This window comes from Psittacula echo (genome assembly GCF_963264785.1).
Source record: "Psittacula echo genome assembly, chromosome: 5".
In the NCBI taxonomy this organism is placed as follows: Eukaryota; Metazoa; Chordata; class Aves; order Psittaciformes; family Psittacidae; genus Psittacula; species Psittacula echo.
The window spans coordinates 67509317-67533096 of NC_137739.1; the positions used below are offsets into that span (position 1 = coordinate 67509317).

The window sequence follows — 23780 nt, forward strand, 5'->3', positions numbered from 1 at the left end:
AGTGTACAAATATTTGTTGTAATGTTTTTGTAAGAGGAGTGGAAAATAAGGAAACTTGAGTAAATTAATGAATATGCAAAATATACTTCTGTATTTAATGTTGAAGAACATAGTAGCATATAGTGATGGGCACAAGCATGCTGGGTCTGTTTAAATGGACATGTCTTGTAGTCTGTCTGCCTCCAGGGTGTTCTTCAGTATGACACAGGTATTGTAAACATGGACCAATTCCATCATCATTGCAATGAAGTTGCTAGTCACAGACTTTGCTCTTAATTCAGTCTGCATAATACTCTGTGTTTCCAAAGTATTTTTTAGTTGTTTTGTAAGAACATCATGCTTACCTTGACTAAAGTTTAGGAAAATGTTTCTTTTCAATGTCAACTCTCATTTTCCTTAAAACAAAAGCATGACACACATGATGTCTGATACTTCATGGTAACTAAGTACCAGTCAGATGGTTCATTCTAAAAAGAAACCTTTTTGACTTCAGAATAGAGCTGATCATAATAGTTGTATCCTGAGTCACAGTCAGTTTCGGGTGTTTTTGAGGTATTAAGGCTTTCCCAGTAAATTCTTTAGTAAAACGTTTTTCTGCTGAAAGCAGGTTGTAGAAGTAAGTGTAGTTCCCTTGAAGAATTACTTAATAAATGCCTGACCAGAAAAAGGTGCACTTATGCTGTCATAGGTTTGCTGAGATGCTTTTGTTGCCTTCATGTTATGGGATTTAAGTTGGGCACTTTGTTAGAGAGTCAGAGTCAAAATTATGGATGCTTTCAGTGATGGAGGAATTATTTCTGTAGGGTTTTGTGTGAGGTGCTTTGCAAGCATCAGGCATATGATGACCCTATACTTGTTGGTGGGTTTTTTTGTTAGGCAATAAATTTAATAATGTCCGGCCACAGTGAATATGCAAGCATGCGGACTGAGAATGTGTGTTTCCCTTACCCATGATATATTTGGGAATGTGAACAAAGGAGTTGTTCTCAGAGGATGAACACTAAAGCACACTTAACACTAGATCTGCTAATTTCTCATTATATATAAAGAAAATTAGTATCTGATAGCTGACTGTTTCTTCATACTCAGTCGGGTAAGGAAGCAGATGCAAGTAATAGTATCTGTGTGTTGATTTAATCACTGCTTGTTTCTTTGAATCCAGCTTATCTCTCATGGACTCTGCTATTTAATTCTTTCCTTGTTTCAATCAGAAACGATTTTAATTCTGGAAGCTGTGTTTTGACATGTACTTAGAATTAAATTGAATTTATTTCATGAAATAATTACTGTTGGTCATCTTTGCTCAAAATTAGGAAGCACGGGATCATGTCATCTTATATTCCAAATAATGCTTTCCCTCCATTGTCTACTTAAATGTATAGATTATTCATATAGTTTCTCAATATCAAGTCTTGCTCACAGGTAAAAGCAGTAAAATATCTTTTGCAGGTAGGCTTAAAAGAGAGCAGTTTCCTATTTTGGTCCTTTTGTAAATACCTGCCATAAAACCCATTCATCGTAATAAGATTGTGTTTCTGGAATTGTGTCAGAACTATGGTTGATTTTATTAAATTTTGAAGTGAAGAAAGCAAAGGATGTAAGCAGTATAGTGGTAGTACTGACTTCTTATGTGTCAGTAGGATTGGCATAGTGGCTAATTATGCTCTGCTTACTATGTGATGTACTGCAGCGAACTATTAAAAAAGTCAGCGTTGCACGAAAGTAATGTTCAGAAGGTCAAGAAATGTCTGACATAAAGCTGAATTTCTTGGTACTGCTTTAATAGTCGTATCTAAAAATCAGACCTTTTAAAGGACAATACTTAGATTTTTTCTTTTTGAATCATCAGATAACTGTATATCTTAATTCATAGTAATTTGCATTGCCTACAAACACTGATGCTGTATTCATAAATGTTTTCTTAAATCCTGTGCTACTGTGCAGCATATTACTACTGGTATTTTATAGTGTTCTAATTTTGTGCTTTGTCTGGAGACAGCACAAGTAGTTAAATGTTAATAGAAAATTAAGATTACTTGCGCTGTGCTATTATTTGTATATATATGCTGTTCATTACTCATGTATGGGGTGGTGGTTTTAAACTTTTTAAGGGATTGCAATAGCTGCATTCCTGCGTTGTATCTTGAGTTTGCTCCTTCCAGCCACCAGTAGCTGAGGCAAAGCATGTAAGACAGGTTATGGACTGGCAGGGAGGAGGCAGGTTCTGTGTTGGGCATGGGTCTGCTTTTTTTTTTTGCCCTTTTTTTTTTTTTCCTCTTCTTCCCTGAATAGAATGTTGCGTTTAAGATTGAGCGCATCTATGGGTGTTCCTTTATCAAACAATGTCAGGATGAATAGTGTAGAAAAGTCACAGTTTATCTTTCTCTTCCACTTTGAGCGGCTTCCATTTCAGAGTGACTGCTGATAGTCTTGCACTGTGAGTGGATTTTACAATAGCCTCACCTTTAACATTTCATTTGTTCACATGCTTAAACTGGATGTTCCTTCCTGCCTCCCCCAAATCATACTTAGTGTGTATTAGAGAGAGAAGGATTGGTTAAAAAAGTGGGATTCCTCCCCACCGCCTCAGTGTAGAGGGTGCCTGTGTGTAGTTGGATTAATGCAACTAGTGGGGTGGTAATCTGTGAGGACATAGGGGAGGTTACAGGTTTGAGATGGGGACAGGACAACAACCTCCTAAAATGTTTCTGCTGATATAAATAGGATTATGTAATCAAACCCTAAGGATATAGTTGAACTCGTCTTCAGTCTCAGTGCTGGTTTATGTAGTCCTCATTCAGTTAACGCAGCTCACTGCATGGCAGCCTGTGGAAATAGGTGTGTTTTGGCTGTGTTGGTGTCCTGGTCCTTTTACTTTTCTGTCCCCTTGCTTGTGACTGAAATATAATCCAGTGAAAGGCATGTATCTTTGGTTTGATTCATTACAAATGGGTGTTTGTGTTGAAATGATGGGGGATGCGAATGCAATGTTTGACTGCATGAGGAGCATTACCAGGGTATTATTTCTAACCATAGCCTTAGTGAATGAATGCTGATGATCTTGTGTTTGTAGGAAGCCAGACCAGATCATGCAGTGGCCATTTGTGTCTCTAAATTCCTCTGTACACAGAAGGCAATAAGAGATAAGAATGCACCGTTGTTTATATTTATCATTTCCCTGAATGTAGCCCAGTTGCATGCAGTATAATAACTATTACTGTATTGAAATATGGAGGGGCACAGGGATCATGGTGATTCTTGCCAGTATGCTGATACACATGGTAGTGACCTAGAGATCTTACTAGAGGTGTGGATGAATGAATCATCAGGAAGATACATTCATTTTGAGGAGTGACATATTGGAGAGTATATAGTGGGAAGGTTTGGTGTGTGAACCTGATGGCTGTGCCTCCTGTAAGGCAGATCTGTGTTTTAACAGGAATTGATAAAACTGCCTGCAGGCTTCTGGTCTGGGAGCATTCTGGAACACAGAATGCTGGTGCTTGGCAGGCATTCCTTGGGGCTTAAGAAGTCCTGCAGAGATGACGGGTAGTTTTTTTGTTATGGTACTGATAGGTGTCTTAACCAAATGTCCTCATTTTCCAAAGATGTGTTACCCATCGCATACTTTTTGAAACGGCAAGAGACACCACAGGATGACTTTGACTCAGTGTCCCAGTAATTTGCTGTTACTTAATTGTATCTTCTTTCCATTGTTCAAAAAAGAGATGAAGGCAAATCAGTGATTCAGTTACTGTGCTCTGAAGTCTTAGTTAGTGTCAATTTCTCTCACAATAGTTTACATTTCTGCCATTTCTGTTAGAATACATTGTTTAACTTAGAAAATAATTTCTGAGTTCGTGCAGAATGCAGGTGTAGGGCAAATGCACAACAGATATTTTGAAAGCAACTGTCAGTGGGGTTTTCAAACCACCTGCTTGTAGTTTGTGTGGCCATTCAATCTTGAGTCTTGATCCCCACCCAGTTGTTAACAAATGGGCTGGAAATAATCTTGCTGACTTTTTTGTTTCCTTTTTTTTTTTCTTGTCTCCCTTTTTTTTCCCGCCTTGTTCTGTTTTTCCTTTCTTTTCCTTTTTTTTTTTTTTCGGTCTGTAGTCTGGCTGCACATGGAGCAGTACCTGCAAGTGTATGGTATGTTGTTTTGAAGCACAGTTGCTTTGGGAAGTGACTGTTCTGTCATCATTCCCCAGGGGGATGCTTTCAAAGCAGATTTATCCAAGTGAGATGGTTTAAAAAATAATATTAAAAATGCAGCTTCTTTTGTGTCTGCTTTCCCGTTAATGTGTGCTGCTGTTCTATGTCAGTCCACCAGAAAAGTAGTGTACTGCAACAGGATGGAGGAACTGGCACACTAGTGTTACCACAGCCAGTATTTTAGGAGTCCCAGAGGAGCACTCAGTGCCCCAGTGCTAGCAAAGATAAATAGTAAATGTGAAAGATCACTGAAGAAGGGGCTAAAACTGTGGTTTCATCCTCAGGTGTGTGTGCACAGAATGTTAAGGTGTCTTTGTCAAATGCTAGGTTAAGGACTGCTGTACTGCTCTCTACCTCCTCGCCCAGTAGAGTTCAGACCATCTGAATAAACCCTGCAGGTTATTGAGGACTTAACAAGGAAATTATTTCCAGTTTTACAGCCAAATCACCTCTCTGCTGTAGCAGGCAAGAAACAGTGAGTGATAGGAGGTTGTTTTTCTAGGTGACCGCATCATTTGTTATTCTTCATATGAAACAAAATTTGTAAGATGTAAAAACCTGTTAGTGATAATTGTTGATTACCATTGAAAATATCAATTTTAATGTAGTATTTAATGGGGTAAATTAATTTCTTCTTAATATTAAGGACAGTACCTGCACAATTTAATTATGCAACTCTCTCTCTGTAGTTGTTTTGGAAGAATTAGGTTAGTGGTTTTGTATTTCTTTGGTTTTCAGTGGAAGAATGACTTGGGGGGGGGGGAGAGGGCTGTTTTTCCTGAAGCTTGAAGGGAGACTGTGCACAGTTTGTCCATCTTAGTGGAAGCTGTTAGATAGCTTCAAAACCAGATTTAAGGATTTGTTAAACCTAAAGGCTAGTGTGTGTTGAAGAAAGTTAGTGGATGTTCCTTTTATGTCTGCAGAAGAAATTGGTGGCTTTTTCATTTTGGTTCAGGTAACCTTTCTCTTCAATGTCCTCAAGTGTATAAAAACAACATAATCTGTACTTGTAGTAAATTGCTAGCAATGCTTCTCACAGATCCAATAATATGAGGCAACATGTGGCCTTCTCTGCCCTTCCTGTGTGCATTTTTTATAATGGTTATAGGTATGCCACAAAAAGTAGATTTGATTAAGATTATAGGGCTGATGGTGGTAAGTGGAAGCTGATGGGGTTTTTAATGTATTACAGAAGTCCGATTTGATGGGAACATTCCTGTGCTTTTACCTAAGTGCTATTTAGAGTTAATATAAATAGATACTAGAAGTAGAAGCTTACTTTGATTAGTCAATAAAGCAGTTCTTGTCCAAAAATAACAATGAAAAATGAGTCAAGCTCCAAAAATGTTTTGTCTATGGTATTGACAGTTTAAAATTGCAAGACGAGTAAGTTTGAAAATACTTTGATGGAGACTGGAATAGAGGTACAGTAACAGAGTGTCCAGAGACACTTTCACTGACTAGAATCAGTCTGATAAAAATGTCTTATCAACGCTCAAGATTCACTGAAGACATGATTGCACAAGTTGGCAAGTCCATGCAGAGCCATGTGCTATTTCCGCACAAATAAATGTAGATTCTTGGAATATTGACTGTAAAAACTGGAATTTGATAATAATGATGGATTTGTAACTCAAACTGTCTTGACAGTATCTTTCAAAATTTCCTTTCAATGCACTTTAAGTAGGTAATTCATGAAGCATGTCTTCATAACTAGAAAATACTGAACTACAATATTTTTCAATAAGTAGCTGTGATTTTTCCAGATGTATTGTTGATTCTTGTGACAAGCATTTTTAATAACTGAGGGTAAATATGATGACTTTTATTCTACTTCTGCCTTCTGTTGCATTTGCTTATTCTGTCTTCATGTAACTACTCTTAATACAGTTGTGATAATTTTGTTAAGATGATCCAGTGAGGTGGGTTTTGTGGTCATAAGCGTAAGTCCACTGTGGCCCAGCCTGCTACGTTTGTCAGTGTTTTAGTGACCAGGCAAAATTCTCTGCTTTCTTGAGGTCTGTTGGTGGCTCCTTGGAAGTATTTATTAGTGCTTACAAGAAACTAAGGAAGTGCTGGCTTTGAGGAAGATCAGCAGACGCTGTTTGCTGTTGACACAGCAATAGTACCAAAAAAAAGAGACAACTCCCTTGCTCCAAGGGGTAGAACGCACAGTGAGTCTGTCTTTAGAAATTGCGTGGACATAACTAAATTAACAAATTGGCATTAGAGCTCTTTGCCCAGGACTGCTAAATAGCAGAAGACGTTTGTATTGAATTTTATTATTCTGGAAAAAAATGGGGTTTTAATCTTGTCACGGGTCTGAGGATGTTAACCAAGTATGTTGTTTCAGATTTTGAATATGGAAGTTATGTACCACCAGCCTGTAACAGATGATAGTAACCTTGGTTAACAAAGAGTTAAAAAGCATGTACTTTCGTGAAAGTATGGCTTTTAGTGTAGTTCCTTTAGACTTTTGACTGGATCTACTAAACCACCTTAGACATGCACCTGTCAAATTTTTCTTTCACTTGCTTCAGCTTTGAGAAAGACTCATCTTTGATGTGATAAAAAATGCATAGAAGGATCTTATTTCCATGCAGTGTCATTTGAAACCTGAGGTGGTAGAAGGGCTTAGGAATGTACACAGAGAGTAAATTTTTCTCTTACATGCTTATGATACATGCAGCCTCATGTTAGGATTTAAACAGCTGCCACTTCCCAGAGGAAATAATCCACTGTGATTTTAGGTTATGTGACTATTCTGTGTTTTAATCACTGTCTATTTTTAGGACTTCAGAAAGGTAAAATGCAGTGGGTGAGATATGCCAGAAAGAGGATATTTTTCCCTTGATTCCTTTTACACAAATACTGGGGGAAGGCATAATGATGTGTGTGTGAGGGTAGCCATATCATTCAAGGGTGCAGTATGTGAGCAGGAGGAGTAAGGTGGTATTTGGCCATGATCTGCAGCACTATAGAATTACTGATGTGGTTAAATCTTAAAGAGAGTTTGGAAGTAGATTTGACAGGTCTTCTGGATTGTCTGCAGTTAAACGATAGAGATTTGATTGTATCATGATAATTGAAATGCTACCTAGTAGCTAGTGTTTCTTCAGTGGAGTACTGTCAAGGGATTGACACCATAATAACGTTTTATTTAAGGGGAAGAATAATCTGTATAGTTTCAGGATGCTTTTATGCCACTTAGTAGTTTTGTTCTATATAAGAATTATTTTACTGAATTAACTGTTTCAGCAGGAAGTTATAATTTCAATGAAAACAGTTTACTTGCTACAAAAGAAGGAAGACTGAAGGTTGAAATTACTCTGAAGGTTTTTTTGTCAATTATCTCAAAATGCGCAAAAGTATTTATTTTGAAATAGTGCTAAGATTGCTACTTACAAAAATAAATATATGATTGCTAAGAAACAGTATATGCCTCATTAGTGTTGATATGGCATGCTATAGATATCCTAAATAAAAGGACTCTACAGCAGTGCAAGTCTTCATAGCTTGTGCTTTCTCACTGGTGCAGATCTTCTCAGCTTCTTGTTCTCAAAGAGAACAGTCAGCATTACCCTTGCTACAGGTTTTATAAGAGCTATTTTAGCTGTCATCTCTTTTATTAGCACATATATTTTGTTTGCATGCTCTTCTCCATAGTAATTTTGTAATCTTCCAAAGAATCCAAAGACATGGACAAAAGACAAAGACAAATCCTAAAAGGCATTAGTATTTTCATATATAACAGGCTGTGATGTTTAAAGATTCTGAGGTTTATCAAGGCAAGTATACAGTCCCTGTGTTCTTCACTTAAACAAGGACATAATCCTCTTCACTTAAACGTAGTTTAATGCAGTGGATGGGTTTATTAATGGCCATTGGAGTTTCCTACAGTTTGATGCAGTGTTTTTCTGAGGTGGATGCTGTTGTGAAGCAGGGTTAGAACATGTGGCTATGCAGCCTTTTCCCACTGATGTGATGTGGAGAAGAGGCTGCACCTGCCAGTCTTGTTGGAAGAGCAGCAGCCATGTTAGTCCGATGGAAATCTCTGCCAATATGGAAGTTTTTAGTTTTACATGTTTTAGTCAAGCTGTCCCATGCTTATTGTGCATTTCTTCAGAAATTTTTATGTTTACCTTTATAAATGTTAAACCTTTACAAAGTATGCGTTTGTCCAGTTTGCTTACCAACACAGATATCTTGTGTTGTTAAGGTTGTAGATCAACCTATGAACGTGATTCTGATCTTTTTAATAGGATATGTGCCTTTGACATTAAAGGACTAGAGATGTCCTTTTTACAGTATTTACCTTGCATACCTTCATTTTAAGGTATGCAAGGTATCCAGGTGGTAGGGCAGACTCCTACATGCAGGGTTAGGGCCAAGTTGAAGGCTGGGAGAAGGAGCACAGGAAGGTTTTTTTTAAATTCAGATGCTTACTAGCTGGAAGTTGATAGAAAAATGAATCCACAGGGTTAATTCTGTGTTGGTTTTTTTTTCTTTTTTTTTCCCCCAAACTCATCGTGTTTTCTAAAGGACTTCTCTGTAGCTTAATGTTGGTTGCTACGCATGTGCAACACCATCTTCTTACCTGCTTCGGGTCAGTGATTTATGGCCTCCACTATGTGTTCCCACTGAGTTATTTTTAAGGTGGCTTGTGCATATGTATGCTTAATTGTGAAGACACTTTTGGAGATCGTGTATTTGGAAGCCTGAGGCAGTACAGAAGTGCAGCAGTATTCTGTTTATAGAACTGGGTCAGCAGGTGTACCTTAAGGCTGACCTCCAAGAGGACACTGTTTGCAAGTGCAGTTCATGACTTTATATTCTGTAAAGGCTCATATGTGGATTCAAATCTAGTATGATAAGAAGAGTGACAGATAACATTGGCAGTTCAGCTACAGTCCTGAATATGTCAAGAGGAAAAAGCTACTCTCTTTTGTTTGAGGGGTTAGAGATGAATGTATTGAAATAAAATTCCTGAGTGTAAAGGGATAATTTTAATTAAAAGGAGGGCAAGTCAAACAAAGATGAAGATCATAAATTTTCTCATGCATGGGAATATGGCTTGTGATAGAATAAGTAGCCTCACAGAGAAAGAAAAATTAACATCTTATATTAAAAAACAAAAAACCCCAAATGATAAGTAACCATTGTTCTTTCAAACTTGGAGATTTCTGACTGTAATCCATAACAGCAGTATACTCAAACTATAGTGTTTCTTATCTGAGTCCTTTTACGAATACCTTTCTAAGTATATGAAAGATATCCGTGGGTGATTCATCCTTGCCATTTCTGACTAGTGTGTTGCTGAGCTGCCTTGTTAGGAAGGAGAACAGTTAATGTAGTGTTTGACATACTACTCATATCCTTCAGCAGACTCTTTTTCATCTCTTGCCTTTGGTTGGTGGCCTTTCTTTCTGTGCATGGAAGGCCTGTGATCTTTTGAGGATTGTTTGAGAAGGCAGTTTTCCACATCATGAAGATTAGCAGTTAAACCAGCTCGCGGTTTTGCAAGATGGTGCGTTCCATGATGTAATGAGATGTGTTCTTGGTCTAAGCAGGGCATTAATGACTTGCAATTTGCAGCTAATACAAAATGAAACAAGCTCATGCCAGATGTAGGACACTGAGCCTTGACATTTAATTAAGGAGGAACCGAGAGTGAAATTAGGGTTAAAAGCCCTGTATAGATTGTTGTTACAAAACAGTGAACGGATAGGTAGATATTGGAGATAGGAAAAAAAAATCAAATTAATATGTACTGTATCTTTGTGGAGTTTGCAGTGCTTGTAGATGACAGGGCCCATAGGTATGGCCTGAGCCAGTCTTGCTGTAGCTTTTACTGTTAGGAAGATGATTTGCTCTTTCTTGCGTGAAGACACATTATTCTGTAGTTTTTAGCTATCCTGCCTCTTATGTGTATGTTCCAGTGAAAAGGTTAGGGAGATTTTGACTTGTCACAGCAGTTTACAGACTTTTATTAATTGTATTTTAAATTGTGTTTTTAAAACAATAGTGATCGGACACAGGATACATTAAAATTTTATCTTCCAAGCTTTTAGTACTTGAAATCTGACAAGTAATGAAAACATCAATACTGAGAAAGAGAATACTTAAGGATCCATAACAAGGAAATAAATCAGAACTGGTTTTGTTTATTTTTCTTTAGGACCCATTTTAATCTTTAGTCAAGGAAACAAATAACCTTGTTGTTTCTTAGAAAAATGTTTTGCCTTTTACAAATTTTCCGACACAAAGACATTTTCATATGGTTGCGTGGGTTAGTTCAAGCATTCTTTGAGGTGATCTGTAGGGAAATTACACTTTTTAAAAAGCAGTGGAGTAGAAAAAGCTATTTATGTTTAAGAGATCCTTAAATATAAGTTGAAGAGCTTAATTAGCTAGTTTGGATGTGTCTTACATTCGTTTGAATTTAGACACAAAATGTGATGTCGGCATTATTGGTGCAGTTGGTTTTAAAGTTTTATGAATAACAAAATACTTAAAGTGATTAAAGATACAGCCACTTAAGTCTTTTGTATATGATATCTCAGAGAATAGATGAGATTATCTGAGCAGTTATATGACTGAAAGACAGTAGGCTTGACTTTATTTTCTTTGAGCTTTTTTTGCTTCAGATTCTTGCTATTCTCAGTCAACTTCTTTGACTGGAGTCTGTGTTACAAAATTCTGCAAAATCCTCTTTAATAGGTGTCATTGTAGGACTTTTTATATTTATCTGTCCAAGTTCATTAATTTTTTTGTGTTTGAAGGAAAATGCTTGATTTCTCTTTTAAAGTGTTGGAAAGTGTTAAGTGATTTCTGTACTTCAGCATAATGTGTGTTGTGGTAAATAAACCAGGAAGGTAATACTCGAGGTCTACGCAGGCACATATTTAATATGATATGTAAACTGCTTAAGCCAGCTGGCTAGTGTGCAACTCTGGCTGCTTTGCATATTTTTTTCTTTCATCCAAAATTCTGTTTTCCAGCAAAACCTTTGTGCATCTTTACTTTTTCTTTTGTTTTCAATTGTGAAATGAATGAAAAATTAGTGTGTCTAATTCCTGCCCTCTAACAGGTAAAATTTGCAGTTTAGTGTACTTGTATACGAGCTAAAACTGACAAAGAAGCCTTTTACTATGCCCTTTTTTTCTGTAGGGAAAAAATAGAGGAAGAAAGAATTAACATTTTCGAAAAGTGACAATAGAAGGGCATAGTAGGTTTTATCTCTTTTCCTCTATATACGTGCATGCCTACTTCCTGCACACACATGTAGCTTTTTTGCTTCCTGTATGGCATTTGTTGCCTTAGGGTATGCAAAAGTAATTGTACAATTGCCTAGTCAAATATGGCCTTGTTTGATGAACACCACACCCCATGCTACTCTTAAAAGATATCAGATATTTACATATTTATCTTGCTCCTACAACGAATCAGATCTGACAACATGATAAATTACGTATTTGTTATTCTCCTTGTAAATTATTCTTACAAACACAATCTACAAAAAACACCTATGCAGAAAAATTTATTCCTTTCTTGTCAGTGGGAGAGATCAGGATTCTAACAGTTTTCAAGAAAGGAGACTTTAGAAGTCTCCTCTAGTCTGCATGGACCTTCAAATCAATCTGTGTCTTGATGCAGCTTTTGACTTGATGCCAGCTACCAGTACAGTTGCTTGTACTGGTAGGTCTGAGGCAGTGAAAGCTTACAGCTATATTTGGTTTAGAATGAGGTAGCTTAAAAATCTGGCACACTGGATTGAGACGAGAAGCATGTATTTGTAAATCAGGTCTACTGCTGCTGTGGGCTTTAAGTATATTTTTGTCCTGTAGGGTTTAAACCTGCTTTTACTTTCTTCAAAAGCTTCTGTGCTGACTTAACCTTCTTCCATTGCAGCTTCAGTGTATTCAGCCAGAGCTATGTGACTGATTCTGTGATCTGACGACATTTTTTTCTTCATAGTAACAAATCAGTGTCCATTTCACACCTTAAATGTGATTGTGCAAACAGATGTCTTGGCTCTTTCTTCATTATGAGGGTGGTGAGACACTGGCACAGGTTGCCCAGAGAAGCTGTGGGTGTCCTGTCCCTTCAGAGTTCAAGTCCAGGTTGGATGGGCTTTGGCAACTGGTCTAGTGGAAGGTGTCCTGACTGGGGTGGGGGTGGGGGTAGAGGATGGAGCTAGGTGATCTTGAAGGTCCCTTCCAACCCAAACAATGGTTTGTGATTGATTTTGTGGCTGACTTCATATGTCAGATAGGTACTTCCCAGGCTACTGTATTCTGTTTGCATGAAGGTGTGACCATTGCAAGACCTAATACAGTTTTGGTATTACTTTATTGGTTTTGTGTATCCTTTACTTAACGGTGAATGGCTGTTAATTTGTCTGTATTCATCACCTATAATTAATTTAACTTCTCCTGGTGTGGTTAAAATGTGCAATTTCTTTCAAACAGCGTCTGTATATGTATTACATATAGATGCATGTACCTGCCTTTCATCTTCAGTGTAGAATGACTACAAAATACTGAAGCGCACAGAAGAATTGTTACCCCTGTTCACGTAAGACAGACAAATGATCACATACTTACTTCGGAATGTTGTAGAAAACCTAGATATTTAAAAATCTAATTTCTCAGAACTAATACAAAATGGAATTACCTATTCATTACGTGTCCTCTACTGTTTTTATTTCCTTACGATCATCAAAGGTTCAGTTCTTTGTATTCAGGATGAAAATTGTTGATTAAAGGCATGAAAGTTGACGGCAATTAGGATTGTGTTGTATGCTGAAGTTAGTGTAATTCGTAACAATTTCTTATATGACTGTGCATGTTAGAAGCATGCATTTGCAAATTTGGCTCATATTAAATTGCAGTTCATTTTTATACACAATTTTACAGAGTATGTACTTTAAAAATGTCATTGAAGCATTCTGGGTAATAGTTCTCAGGTTTTAAGTGGGAAATATGTAAATACCATTCTGCTCATCAGGTTTTGGTGAGTTGATTTTTTTTATGCCATGCTAGATCAGATGTTTTATACAGATGTATATGCTCTGTATTGCATATATTCGTGAATGTGAAGTTCTTGCATTAAACTGTGATAAAACCAAATTCACTGCTTCCCCACATTGTGTTTTCAGACAGTAGATTATTACAAAATAAGCCAGTGTAGTGTTCAGCTCTTTCATGACAAATGGGTATGCCTTTTAGGTACTGTATTGCAGGAGATTATAACAATGTGGGTAATTTTCAGTCTGCATAAACAGAAAGAGGGACACTTTTTTTTTAATTTAATGTAATGCAAGAGCATAACACCACATCCTTTGGCTGTTGTCACAAAGTGGTGCATATATATCCATGTTTCTTACAGCACTCTTATTCAAGATTTAAGTGGTTGTAATTTTTTTTTTTTGCTTTCTAAAAGTAGACTTGTTTCTGTACAGAGTTTTAATACAGTTTAGATGATTAATCTAAACATTAGTTTATCGAAGCTTCTCCAGATGGCTTCATATAGATGTGCTAATTTATTGCTCTTGAAAAATCTTACCTACTTTATTCTAATTTATACTCCCTGGTTCACCTGAAGATATAAATATCTTAAGTATAAAAGAGCAATTCCTCAGTTCATTGTTGAGCGTTTTTCTGGCGACGTTTAAAACAGATCAAGTGATTTCTGTGTCTTCAGTTTGTATTTTTACAGTGTTATACTTGTCGCTTCAGTAACGGCGTGTGTGATAAGAAAGTTACTCAAGTTCCTAAACTTTTTTTGATCTTCATTTGAATTTGGCAAGCATCTAGATATCTGCCAGCCTTAAAGTAGTGCATGAGGTACTGACAGAATTGCACAGTGAAATGTTTTCTTGGAAGCGTTGTGTTTTACTAAGCATTTTCCAGCATGAGGCAGCTGCGACTTCATCAAAACTGCTGCACCTAACCTGTAGGCAATTGAATGCATATATTTAGCTGTAGAGTTCCAATAATGAATGTAAAGTAATCTTAGGGAGCAGTTGTTATTTTCAAAATACATAGTGATAATAGCTTTTGTAGCCCGTGGAAAAGGATAAAGATGGTGTTTCCTTCTCACTGGAAAAGGATGTTTTTTCTCATGATTCCTGTCCCTACGTGCTCTTGTAAAAAACCCCTTCTAGATTTATTGTAGGCCCCCTTAAGGTACTGAAAGACTGTTGTAAGTTCTCCCTGGAGCCTTTTCTTCCCCACGCTGAACAACCCCAACTCTCTCAGTCTGTCTTCACAGGAGAGGTGCTCCAGCCTGCTGAGCATCTCTGTGGCCCTCCTCTGGACTTTGTCCAGCAGGTCTGCATCCTTCTTACGTTTGGAGCCCCAGAGCTGGATGTAGTACTCTATGTAGGGGTCTCATGAGAGCAGAGGGAGAGAATCACATCCCTCTACCTGTTGGTCACACTCCTTTTGATGCAGCCCAGCGTACAGTTGTCTTTCTGGGCTGCAAGCACACGCTGCTGGGTTATGTTGAGCCTCTCATCAGTCAACACCCCAGGTCTTTTTCCTCATGGCTGCTCTCAGTCCACTCTCTGTCCAGCCTGTACTTGTGCTTGGGATTGCCCTGACCCAAGTGTAGGACTTTCCACTTGAACTTCATGAGGTTCACACAGGCCCCCCTGTCAATTGTGTCTAGGTCCCTCTGGATGGCATCCTTTCACTCCAGCATGTCGACCACACCACACAGCTTGGTGTTGTCAGCAAACTTGCTGAGGGTGCACTCAATCCCATTGTCCATGTCACTGACAAAAGATGTTTAACATCAGCAGTCCCAATACTGATCTCTGAACAACATGTCTTGTCACTGGTCTCCAGTTTGACATTGAGCCGTTGACTGCAACTCTTTAGGTGCAACTGTCCAGCCAATTCCTATCCACCAAATGGTCTATCCATCAAATTCTTGTTTCTCCAGTTTAGAAGCAAGGTTGTTGTGTGGGACTGTTTTGCCCAAGTCCAGGTAGATGGTGTCAGTTGCTCTTTTCCACCAGTGCTGTAGCTCTATTGTAAAAGGCCACCAATTTGTCAGGCACAGTTTGCCCTTAGTGAAGCCATGTTGGTTATCACCAATCACCTCCTTATTTTCCACATGCATTAGCATGGTTTCCAGGAGGAACTGCTTCTTGATGTTGACAGGCACTGAGGTGAGCCTGACCAGCCTGTAGTTCTCCTTTTTAACCTTTTAAAAATGGGGATTATGTTTCCCCTTTTCTAGTCAGTGGGAACTTCACTGGATTGACATGACCTCTTAAATTTAATGGACAGTGGTGTAGCCACTTCATCCACCAGTTCTCTCAGGACCTGTGGATGCATCTCATCAGGCCCCATGGACTTGTGCACCTTCAGGTTCCACAGATGGTCTCAAACCTGATCTTCTACAGTGAGTGATTCTTAATTCTCCAAGTCCCTGCCTTTGCCTCCTATGACTTGGTTGGTGTGGCTGGAGCTCTTGCTGGTGAACAAGGCAAAAAAATTATTGTGTACCTCGGCCTTCTCCATGTCCCTGGTAACCAGGTCTCCTGTTTCCTTCTGTAGACGGCCCACATTTTCCCTAGTCTTCCTTTTGTCAACAACATACCTATACAAGCCTTTCTTGTTGCCCTTGATGCCTCTGGACAGATTTAATTCTACTGTGGCTTTAGCTTTCCTAACCTGATTCCTGACTGCTTGAGCAGTTTCTATGTATTCCTCCCTGTCCTTGCTTCCACCCTCCGTAGGCTTTGTTTTTGTGTTAGAGTTTGTCCAGTTCACCAATGCAGACCTCCTGGTGTTTTTGCCTGACTTGCTCTGTGTTGTAGTATACATCTTACTTTCTGTTCTTGCTTGGCTTATGAATTAGTGTTAATGTTGAATCCAGAAATAGAAACTGGAAAACTTGAAACATTGTTCAAACTCAGGACTTGAAGCATTGTGAAGGCTGTGCAAAAATATAATTGCGTTCTGAATACACATTTAAAATTTGTGTGTTTTAATGACTTCTTAATGGAAAATGTTATTCAGTTATAGAGAATTGCTTATTTTTTCTTTTGGATTAACTAATGTATTCTTCCATTTCAGAATGTATGAAAACATGTCCACAATGGTGTATTTAAAGGAAGAGAAGTTGGAGAAGCTCACTCAAGATGAAATCATCGCCAAAACTAAACAAGTGATCAATGGACTAGAGGCACTGAAGAATGAACACAATTCAATTTTACAGAGCTTACTTGAAACACTGAAATGTTTGAAGAAAGATGATGAAACTAATCTGGTTGAGGAAAAATCAAACATGATTCGAAAGTCACTGGAAATGCTGGAGCTTGGCCTTAGTGAAGCACAGGTAAAATTGCAGTAAGAATAAAGTATTTCAGAATTCGAGGACTTAAGATTTGCCTTCCTGAGTATTAGTAATGTGCTGGGACATTTATGTTGTTATTGTAAGTTAAGGAAAAAGACTGCTGTAATTAGTCGAGGTAGATACTATTTGTCTTGCTGTGTTACAGAACTAGTTATGCATTCAGCATTACAGCACTGAGGCTCATAATTGAGCCCTCTTTACTTAGTGAGACAGTGGCTATTTGCTGTTTAGATTTTCCACAGCATTAGGCAGATAATGTTTAAGCAACTCAAGAACTGAGCTTTGGCATTTTAACTCTAAATTATTGCATATGTAGGTCTCCCACACACAAATAAATTTGCTCCAACCTTTGAGCTCTGCTGTAACCTTAAATTCATGTTTATATTCTCTTGATTCTGAGATTCTTTAGAATAGCTTACAATGCTCCTGGATCTCAAGAATCTCTAATGTTTACTGAATATTTTACTAAACCAAAATTGAATCTAAAAGCATTTTAAAGGTTGAGAATTGAGTATACAATGTGAGTAAGTTTCACTCTTAGAGGACTCCTTCTTTGGACTGTCTTAGTTGATGAAGGTATTGTCTACAAAAGATAAGTGAAAAGATGTTTGTTTAGTCAGGATGTTAGGACTATATTTACAGTCCAATTTTAGGGTATTTTGTACTAAGTCAAAAACTTGAAACCTGATGTGATGAGACACAGTCATCAGTATAAAATGGCAGCGCTATATTAATAGGCTTTATCTTTGTAACTGCTCAGTCTTTTCATTGAGCTGTTGAGCTATTACTCTTTGGTGATCCGAAGCTGTGTGCGTTGGACCATGATGAATTGAAGCCTGAGAGAATGAACAAGTATGGGTTACCAGACCTGGAAATGTAGAAAGAACCGCAGGACATTATGGTGCAAACTAGGTCATTGTTTATTAGTATATTGTATAAGTTTTTATCCCTTCTATTGGAATAAAATACTAGAAGAGATATGGAATAAAATTACAATAGTAGAGTTATCTTTAGTGGGTGTTTGTAGAAGATCTGTGAATGAATGAGTAACTTGTCTCTTCTAATTTTGACATGGTATTGGGACTCTGAAAAGATAGTTCTGATTCTTGGCTCTGTTGCATTCAGCAGCCTCAGTTGCAGATGTTCCTGCCTAGTTTGGCCCACATGGTGTTTCATGAACTGTGGTGGTGAGGAGCCAAGAAGTCTGCATTTAGTGCCTTTGTTAGGAAGCAATTCTTCAAACTGGTACACTCAAACCTGATAAACCTACCCTTCCTGCACACTTTGGGTTGCAACAATGTAGGATTTTTTAATTATTATTTGTAGTATTTAAATTAGACATGGAAATGCTTTAAAGATGTTTTTGTGACATGGATGTAGGTCTGATGATATGCGTGTTACTTCTGTAAAAATGAAACAGACATTGCTGAAGAAGCAGTCAAACTTTCAGTTAATTCTAGAGAGTAAGATTACAAAGGGGTTTAGTGTGCCATTGTAGCTTGTACAGTGTTGAGTATGTTGACCCCATTATCACAACTCTCTTAAATGTACTTTCTGATGTTAAAAATGGCCACTCTTTGAATAGAATAGGTAATTTAAATTATTAACAATTCTGAATGTGTAAATAGGTAGGTTCTGAAGTCTGGAGACTTGGATTGGTATTAGGAATAATATGTGGAGTTCTTGTCTTTGTAGGAAAAAGTAGTTTCTAAAGGTTTCATGTGTTTTTTCTAACACCAGAAATTTCATGTAAGGACACCATGTGTTTCACATGAAATATTTAGTTTAAAAACACTTCAAGGTAACTTTGTTTTAAAGAAACATGAAATGCTAAATAACTTGAGGATTTCAAATTCATCTAAAAGAAGATCTGTATTATTGCCAATGGCTGTTTCTTACAAGGTGTGCTTCCTGGGATTGCTGTGAGCTGTTCTATGTATATCAGTGGGAGATTATATAAACAGTGAAGGGAGAATGTTTTCTGTATGTAGTGTTTGGCTTTCACTTAACAAGTTCCTTTTTCATTTAACTTTGCTTAGCAAAAAAGCCCAATCCAAGTAGACTGCTTCTGTGGCTGTTGTATTTTTTGTCCTTAATGTGACTGTTCAAACACATTGAATGTCTGCACACTCAAGCTTATCATATGTGTATCTATAAAGTGCTTATATAAACCATATGTTCAGTTGCACATTTAGGTTTCGGTAGTATAATTGTTCTTTTGAAGTATTATCATCATGCTGAAATGTTCATCCTTACGAACTGTAAGGATGTATATGAATCCTCTTCCATCTGAAAGCTGCTGAATTAGAACTCTGTTAGCTCTTAGGTTGTTTTTGTGATCCTTCAAGTTGGAAGTGTTACTGCTCCATTTGATGCTAATGGAACAAAGATTTCCATTTCAGTAATCTAGTTCAAATTTTTCATGTATTTTAAGATTGTATGTTCAGGGAGTTCTAAAACAATTTGACTTCTGATAGCATCATAGAAAACAATCATTAATAAAGAGCTCCTCCAGGTTAATTCTGGCTGGACAAATGGTAAAAAAGTTGAGAGGAAAAGTGAGATAGATTAAGATAGAGAGAAAACCAGACAGATGAAGAAGAGAAACTTTAATGTTTACCAAATTTCACAGCTGACAGGCTTTTAAATAATAAAAGTTTTTTAGATTAAATACAAGACTGCATTCTAGAGGAATTGTCATGTGACACCTTTTGCTTTTTAGGTAATGATGGCCTTGTCAAATCACTTAAATGCAGTGGAATCGGAGAAGCAGAAATTGCGTGCTCAGGTTCGTCGGCTATGCCAGGAAAACCAGTGGCTACGGGATGAACTAGCCAATACACAACAGAAACTACAGAAAAGCGAGCAATCTGTGGCTCAACTGGAGGAAGAAAAGAAACATCTAGAATTCATGAATCAGTTAAAAAAATATGATGATGATATTTCACCATCTGTAAGTAGCTGTGTAGTAAGCCCCCTACATGTACATGTGTGTTGTAATCTGCCTTTTTACCAGGAAGTGGTGCAAGCTTTTTATTTCTCTAACATAAATTTGTCGCTAAAATGCTTACCTTCTACCAGGGTCACATAGTTTGCAGAAAGATTCTAAATACTGAGTTCATTCTTATTTTAAGAGAATAAACATTTCTCTGTCTGTAGATAACAAAATACATATGAGAATCAAAATCCATAAATACTTATATAGAGTTATATTAGCTTAAAAATATGAAATGCTAAATAAATTTTTTTTCTGTAAATTCAACAATTAAAATAAGTGGAGAATTTAAACTATTAGAGATTCTGAGTACATAGGGGGCATGGCTTATTTTGACTGCAAGAAAAATACTTAATTTTCATCTAGTGAAATCAGTGTGCAGGTTTTATATCTGTTGATAATTTACACTAGGATGGGATGTTACTGGATCCCTTTCTGCCAGACACCGTGACGGTCTACATGTTTTCAGTCATGTTTAGCCTGTTGTGTTACATATGCTTAGATTCAGAGAGAAAATGGATGCAATTTTAATTTATAGAAGTAATTTACCACTTAAAAAGACTTCTGGATTATTTGCACTTCTTGTTTCCCTTTTATGTTTCCTTAAGTTAGATGACACTGTAGAGAGAGATCTCATTTTGTATGTTTAGACCTATTCAGCTGTGTTTTGGAAAGAACAGGTTTTTTGTAACCAGTTATTTCAGCAACATAATGATTGAAAATGTATGCGTTTGTCACACTTAACTGACTGCTTGACTGAGTCCTTTTTAATATATTGTGAGCAGTGAGAGTTGTTTTGGCACATGGAACTTTTCAGTGCTATTTCATGAGTTGGTATTTGTAGCTGAATACTGCCAGTGAAGCCTGTTTAGAAAAGGGGTGGGAGGAGGGAATATTGTGATTTTGATGTGCTAACTATTGAACTGTAATCTGCAGATGGCCTAAATAACACATTATTTGAAGTTTAGTTGGCAAATAGGGTCAATGTAAGCAAAGTGTCTTTATAGTTTCACTAACACTATGGACAGTCTCGCTTGTTAACCTTTGAAAATACTCAATTCTGTATGCTCAGTGTAAGGTTGGAATCAGCACACTTAAAATTATGAACTTCCCTTCTGAGATCTAGTCCCATTAGTCTGCTGTTTTTGCAGAGCACACACTTTGCCACCACTGAACTCGAATGCTGGTAGCTGCAGTTGTCTTTTTCTATTGGATGAAGAGCAGAAAAATGGGAGTATGTTCTGCTTCTGGGCTTTCTTTTTACTGAGATTAACTTTTCTGAGGACTTTAACTGTTTATATTGTGTTGACTCCACATTTAAGAAACAGGATTGAGAGATGATCTGTTTCTTTAATTTTACATGATGTGGAATGATCTTTGGATGTTTAATCAATGTAGACTAATTGTGCAGAAGTTAATATGGTTCCAGATGAACTCTATTGGAGATGAACTTCCATGCAGGTGGCTTTATAATTTTTGATCCTTACAGATTGCAATTGCAAAACCTATTTTTTTTGTGCAAAAGTTGAACACTCAGAAATTGAGGTCTCCGTATTTCCCTCGCTTGCCCATTTGTAACTGTGTTTACGACTAAAAATATACAATATTCAGTGTTTAGTAGCACTGAATCTGTATTCAGCACTGGATACTTTAATGAGGTATGATGTCTCTGTAAGAATAGCGAATGTGTTCTTGTGTGTTTAAATTGAAACTGAAATCTAGGAGACCTGATTGCTATTCCTGTCTCTTCTGAAGGTGTCCTGTACTGAGACAGCATATGTAAATACATTTGAACATAAAACCTTCATAGAACTTCTAGAAGAAGTGTTATTCTTGTATATTCCTAAGTTTTGGATGTGGGGTTTTCTTTAACATTGCTGATTAAATGGACTGTCTCTTTATGCCTTAGATTTAAGTATAACAATTTGGCTTTGGGGTTGTTCTATAGGAGGATAAGGATATGGATTCCACCAAAGAGCCTTTGGATGACTTATTTCCCAATGATGAAGATGACCAAGGACAAGGAAGTAAGCGCACTTCAAATTACAATGTTAGTGGGTTTCTGCAGTACAGAATATAAAGATGCTGTTCAGAAAAATGAACCCATGTTTAGGGTCCTCTGGGACACAGGAAGTGGTGAATGCCTCTGCTAGAATAAGAAAGCCAGTCATTGATATGTACAGAACTGGGACTTAGGTTTTTACGTAGAGTTTACTGGCTTTTGTAAAGTTCTTGGCACTGACCCTGATATAGCCCTTGAGGGCAGGGGGGCCCAAGACTCTTGGTTGTTATTCAAGGATCACCTACTACAAGCTCAGGAGTGTTGCATCCCAACTAGAAGGAAGTGCAGCAGGAGGGCCAGGAGACCTCCTTGGATGGATAAGGAGCTGCTGAGGAAAATTCAGCGGGAAAAAGAGGCTTCTAAAAGGTGGAAGCAAGGACAGGTGGCCTGGGAAGAATACAGGGATGTTGTCCGGGAGGCTAGGGACCAGGTGAGGAAGGCTAAGGCCCAGTTAGAATTGAACTTGGCTAGGGATGTTAAAGATAACAGGAAGGGATTCTACAGGTATGTAGCAAATAAAAGACAGATTAGGGACATCGTAGACCCCTCTGGAAGCTATCGGGAGAACTGGCTACCCTGGATTTGGAGAAGGCTGAGGTTCTTAATGACTTCTTTGCCTCAGTCTTCACTGGCAAATGCTCTCGACCACACCACCCAAGTCTTGGAAGGGGGGACTGTGAAACACAAGGACTATGAGAATGAAGACCCTCGGCCCACTGTAGGAGAGGAAGGGGGGCTATAGGGATGCTGGGGATGGACTGTTCATTAGGGACTGTAGTGATAGGACAAGGGGTAATGGGTTCAAACTTAAACAGAAGAAGTTTAGATTGGATCTAAGGAAGAAATTCTTTACTGTTAGGGTGGTGAAGCGCTGGAATGGGTTGCCCAGGGAGATTGTGAATGCTCCATCCCTGGTGGTGTTCAAGGCCAGGTTGGACAGAGCCTTAGGTGGCATGGTTTAGTGTGAGGTGTCCCTTCCCATGGCAGGGGGGTTGGAACTAGATGATCTTAAGGTCCTTTCCAACCCTAACTATTCTATGATTGTATGATTCTATCTGGTTTGAGACCATCTTAAGAACCTGAACGTGCAGGAGTCCATGGGACCTGATGAAATCCATCCGCTGGTCCTGAAGGAGCTGGCAAATGAAGTTGCTAAGCCACTGGCCATCATACTTGAAAAATCATGGCAGTCAGGTGAAGTTCCTGACAACTGGAAAACGGGAAATATAACCCCCATTTTCAAGAAGGGGAAAATGCGTGACCCAGGGAATTACAGACCACTCAGTCTCACCTCTGTGCCTGGCAAAATCTTGGAGCAGATTCTCCTGGAAGGCATGCTAAGGCACATGAAAAACAAGGAGGTGGTTGGTGACAGCCAGCATGGCTTCACTAAGGGAAAATCCTGCCTGACCAATTTGGTGGCCTTCTATGATGGGGCTACAGAACTGATGGCCAGGGGTAGAGCAGTTGATGTCATCTACCTTAGGCAGCTGAGAGCGGCCTCACAGTCACAGGCCGTGGTCATCGTGGGGGATTTTAACTTCCCTGATGTTTGCTGGAAGGACTACTCAGCAACCCAGCCACAGTCCAGGAGGTTCCTCCAGTGTATGAATGATAACTTCCTCATGCAAATGGTGGATGAGCCAACCAGGAGAGGAGCGCTGCTAGATCTCATCCTCACTAACAAGGAGGGGCTGGTTGAAGCAGTAAAGGTTGAGGGCTGCCTTGGTTGCAGCGACCACGAGATGGTGGAATTCAGGATCTTGTGTGGTAGGACCAGTGGAATAGCAAGTAGAATTGCAACCCTGGACTTCAGCAGGGCAAACTTTGGCCTTTTCAAGCAATTGCTAGGGGAAATCCCATGAGCAAGGCTGCTTGAAGGTAAAGGGGCCCAAGATAGTTCGTTGACATTCAAGGATTGCTTATTCCGAGCTCCAGATCAGAGCATCCCGACACGTAGGAAGTCAAGGAAGAGGGCCAGGAGACCTGCGTGGCTGAATAAGGAACTGCTGGGTATGCTCAAGTGGAAGAGGAGAGTTTACAGGTCATGGAAGGAGGGGCTGGCCACTTGGGAGGAATATAAGGCTGCTGCTAGAGGATGTAGGAAGGCAGCTAGGATGGCTAAGGCCTCCTTAG

The 23780-nt window shown here is 38.4% G+C and overlaps 1 protein-coding gene across 5 annotated transcripts in view; it reads left to right on the top strand.

Annotated features, from left to right (window-relative positions):
• Positions 1-23780, top strand: part of KLC1 (kinesin light chain 1) — a 54608-nt gene that overhangs the window by 2976 nt on the left and 27852 nt on the right. For all 5 annotated transcript variants that reach the window (XM_080618630.1, XM_080618632.1, XM_080618631.1 and 2 more), the window contains exons 2-4: positions 16308-16569; positions 19310-19540; positions 21531-21609. In XM_080618630.1, coding sequence (XP_080474756.1) covers positions 16309-16569; positions 19310-19540; positions 21531-21609 — 571 coding nt within the window. In that variant the 5' untranslated portion in view covers position 16308. The remainder of the gene's footprint in view (positions 1-16307; positions 16570-19309; positions 19541-21530; positions 21610-23780) is intronic.